Source organism: Opisthorchis viverrini, assembly GCF_000715545.1.
Source record: "Opisthorchis viverrini unplaced genomic scaffold opera_v5_60, whole genome shotgun sequence".
Classification (NCBI taxonomy): domain Eukaryota; kingdom Metazoa; phylum Platyhelminthes; class Trematoda; order Opisthorchiida; family Opisthorchiidae; genus Opisthorchis; species Opisthorchis viverrini.
The window spans coordinates 1,822,714-1,827,088 of record NW_008751712.1 but is presented as its reverse complement, the minus strand read 5'-3'; the positions used below and the strand labels follow the sequence as shown (position 1 = coordinate 1,827,088).

General features: G+C 46.1%; 1 protein-coding gene across 1 annotated transcript in view; it reads left to right on the top strand.

Annotated features, from left to right (window-relative positions):
- T265_13328 (hypothetical protein) overlaps positions 1 to 3,042 on the top strand; it is a gene marked incomplete at both ends in the record, with an annotated part of 10,795 nt that extends 7,753 nt beyond the window's left edge. Inside the window, one exon of the mRNA XM_009168352.1 lies at positions 2,597 to 3,042. Within this exon, the coding sequence (XP_009166616.1) occupies positions 2,597 to 3,042 (446 nt within the window). The remainder of the gene's footprint in view (positions 1 to 2,596) is intronic.
- Between the last annotated feature and the right edge of the window lie 1,333 nt (positions 3,043 to 4,375).

The window sequence follows — 4,375 nt, the reverse complement described above, 5'->3', positions numbered from 1 at the left end:
TCAACCGTTGGGCGATCGGAGTGTGCGGTTTTTGGGGCCGACCTTTTCTAACCCGTCCTTCCTCGGGGGAAGGCAGCATCGCTGCTTCCATAAATATGGACATGCTGGTCGCCTGGGGGAAACACCTTACTGCCTTCACACTCCTGTCGCAGAGGACAGTACGACTTTACCTCCAGGCCGCCTCGTAGCACGATTACTCGTAGTACGGGATCTCGCTGCTCTTGGTCTGGCTGATCCCCTTTGACCTTCCTGGCATGGTTGAGCCTTGTGGAACGAAGTTCCAGCCAGTGTAGCCCGCGGGATCATTGCAGCACTGAAGCCCGACCACCACGTCAAGGTGGCAGCTTTAGGTCGGGTCACCAATCTCGAGTCACTGAAGACGGTCTTCTTCGCTGACGGTGTCTCCGAGTAGCTAATGAACCTCATTAAGTTCTGTTACTCACCATGGCAGTTAAGCACCAGTATGTACTACTGGTGCATTATAAAAAAAATGCCAAAAAATCGTTTATCCGTACCTAGCTGTTATGCCGTCCGAAGAAAGCACGAGGGTTGGGATACTGCCAGGTTGCCCAAGCCTAGACGGGGGAAGTTGAACCACGGACCTTCTTGTCAGTGAATTGGTGCTCTAACCACTGAGCCATCTCCCCCTTGGTGCGCGAGTTTCAGAATTGATGATGATGATTACTCATCACTGAAAGATCGCATACGGGTATACGGGAGGTGACCACAGAGTTTGACGTCGAATCTAGTGTACAACAAGGCTGCTGGCTTTCGCAGTTCCCTCTAACTTCACAGTCGAGTGATCACTCGAAGCGGCAGTGGAGGGATATTCTGCCGTTCAGTTAGGTCCCCAAACCAGTTGGTGGTGCAGTAGTTCAGTCGAAACCGGTGCACTTGCTGCACAACCGGAAGCCCGTTTTCTGATTACTTCGTTACAGATTTTCTGTCGCCATCCGGATCCAGCAATGCTTCTGAGACATCGGTGTTCAAAATTCTGAAGACAACCATACAACAGCACCTTCCTTACTACATTCTGATACATTGGGTCTTTGAGACACTGTGTACCATACTCCATGAGTGAGGCAACTTTGCAAACGTGATCTTCACTTTTTACATTCTTCCACTGACTTCATTAGAAATTTCCGTCAGGGCTAATGAAACGAATGATATATATGTGTTCACCACAGTTCATACTGTTTCTGATTGAATGGCAAAGAAGATGTCCAAAGACTATGTTGTGACACAAGAATCTGCACTTTCTAGGTTCAAAGCACACTGAAAAATGGTATTGTGGTTGTTGGTTTATTTAGCCGCGCATTTGCTGTCTTCACTTTCAAAGATTAGGACTTTGGGTTAGGATCGACAGGGTTCTCACCAGTAACGATTTGAACGCCGGAATTCGCCGCAGTTATCTTTTGACGACGAAGTGGAGAGAGTGGATGTCCTTAAAGGACGAAGGAAGCTTTTCGAGAGGTTTCCATTCGCACATGCGCAGGGTAGTACCACCCCAGGGATCGGATTTTGTTCACGAACTTCTGGAATATTCTCTATTGAGCAAGTGTTACTCGTGATTTCATCAGTAAGCGAGGTAGTTTCGGATTGTTCTTCTCTTGCTTAGCACTAACAACGCGGTTTATCTAAGAGCTAGGTGTTTAACTAGGTGTTTAACTCGCATGGTTTCTCCTGGCCGTCAGGCAACCACGTGTGCGTATTATGAATTATGTTCTAGAAATTCAAATCCCTCAACTTACTACATTGGTTGCTGGTTGTTTTATGCTTTTGACCAGTTTATCGCCTAACATTCATACCTGGAGTCTCCGACTCTGTAAATTGCCTTGGTGTCTTATTCTCTGCGTCGGAATAGTTATGTGTGCCACTTTTCGCGGGCCCGTACACGTGCCAGGGACTCTCTTCCATGTGCTATTTTTTCAGAGCGATCTCGATACAAATGCTGTTACTACCATCTAACCCTTTTATACTTCCGGTTTATATTCGGTAAATCAGTTGCAAACAACCCATCTAAGTTGTTAGCGGTTCATCTAACTAGTTTGGGAGTCCATAGAAAGGCTCCATTTGTTCCCATTAGCTGTTTCAGTGGTTGAGAGATAGCACCTACTTTCCCAAGGAAACAAGAAAAAAGCCAAGAAAATTCCAAACTTTATCTACACCTCCGGAACACAAACCAGAAGGTTCTGCTAGTTATGATAATACCGATGCCAATGATAATGATGGCTGCGATGGTCTCTCTGTCATGCTGTCGATGATGATGATGATGATGATGCAACCAGAAGGCAGATGCTGCGAGGTTGTGCAAACCTAGACAGAAACACTCGGAAAGCTGGAGTCTGTTTCGATCTTCTGTTCAATCACTGGCTTGTTGCCATATTGTTTTATCAGTCACTTTGTTCGCTCGTCATCTGCGTGATCACATGTTTTGTTAAAAAAATATTCGTCACGGAAACCTACCTGCCTCAATTTTCGCCATTTCTGTAGCAGTTTAAATTTATTGCACCTTCACAAGTGCCCTACCTGAGTTGACGTCCATCTCCCCTTTCCCGCCCTTCCCACTTTCCTTGGTCTCATTGGTTAAAAATAGCTTGTCCGGATGAATTATTCAATCGCTTATGTCACTCCAATTGCGCCGTTTTCCTGAAGACTCTCAAGGAGATCAATATCGCCTTTTTGCCCGTGGAATCACGAGTCTTCTCACTCGATTCACCGCTGAGCTTCCAGTACTACTTCAACCCGTCTGTTAGACAACAGGGACATCATTTGGAGCGAATAGCGGAACAGATTGCTACTCTTTGCGCGACTTTGGGCGAATATCCTCTAATTCGTTATCGAAGGTTAGCGTCCCTTTTTGTTGTGTTGTCAGGCCAGTTACTTGTAGACAGCCAGCATTTGTGTGTGTGTGTGTGTGTGTATGCGTATGGAGCCCACTCTACTAACTGTATGTTTCCAGTATGGGCTGCTGACATGGTCTGCAATGCCGTTTGTGAGAACTGGAACGGCTTTTCCAGAGGTCTCATGCTTTATGTCTGATGTACCATCAAGAAAAATTATGACGTCCGTCATCGGTTTCCCAGTCTTCCTCGCTTCAAGGTCTGGCGGTCGATGACCTTTTTCTATCGTCGATTCTGACCATCACCCTGATATTTGCGTTCGTTCAGCGCATACGGACCAGGCGTAACTTTCAGGTGGAAAGTTATGTCCTCCAGTTGATAGTTGCACATCACTGTCCTTTTGCTCGAGAAGTAGGTTTCTGATAAAACACAGTCCTAGTGTTTGTTTCCGCCTGGCTGACCGTGGCTGCAGCTGCGAACTTTATCATTGCTAGTGATAAGAACTTGAAGGCTGTCGACAGTAACAAGCATGGTATTTTGAGGGCAGTTGATCTATACCAATTCCTGCTTTACAGGTTAGATGGACAGGATTGCGCTTATCCAGGCGACCATTGTCCGTGGACTCTGGAGCGTCCGAATCTTGATAGCTCGAGTTAATAACCGTTCACCGATGATTTGGGGAGATGGTGTAGGTAGCTGCGTATTGAAAGCGGTGGCTAATATAATTAGTGCGTAAGTACCAGGTCGCCAGTTGACTTTTCATTGAGGAGATTGGGAGAGGAGCTATGCATTGAAGACAATAGCTTGGATGCACGAGAGTCATTGGAGGCGTGACTGGGCCATGTCTGGGAATGTCTTTAGCCATTGATGTGTCCCGTCTCGGAGTCCCTATCCAAGGAGACGGTAATGTCCAGCACATCCGAGTTTGTTGGTACTGGCTTTCATGCTTCCCTACCAAGTCATTGTTTGACCTCCCTTGTCTTTTTGACCCTTTACGTGGTTCTGCGAAAATAACTTCGAGCAAGTCGGTCGATTGTCTCTCATTGAATTGCTAGCAGCGTTTCCAGTCACTGCATGTCCAGAAGTATGACGTTGCTTTTTTTTGGCTACACAGCTCGTGCCAGAGAACAAGACGATTTTGTTTAGTTCATCCAAAAGCACCTGCGTCTTCTCCCGGAGGACGAGGACGATGTCTTCATATGCAAGATCGATAAGGTTTTCGGCAGAGTCCAGGGTTTTAAATACCTTCCAGTGTTCGTCTCACTGTCTCCTCGATCACGAAATTAAATAGTAATAATAAATAATAAATAAAATTATTTTTGTTTAAAAATTATGACGTCCGTCATCGGTTTCCCAGTCTTCCTCGCTTCAAGGTCTGGCGGTCGATGACCTTTTTCTATCGTCGATTCTGACCATCACCCTGATATTTGCGTTCGTTCAGCGCATACGGACCAGGCGTAACTTTCAGGTGGAAAGTTATGTCCTCCAGTTGATAGTTGCACATCACTGTCCTTTTGCTCGAGAAGTAGGTT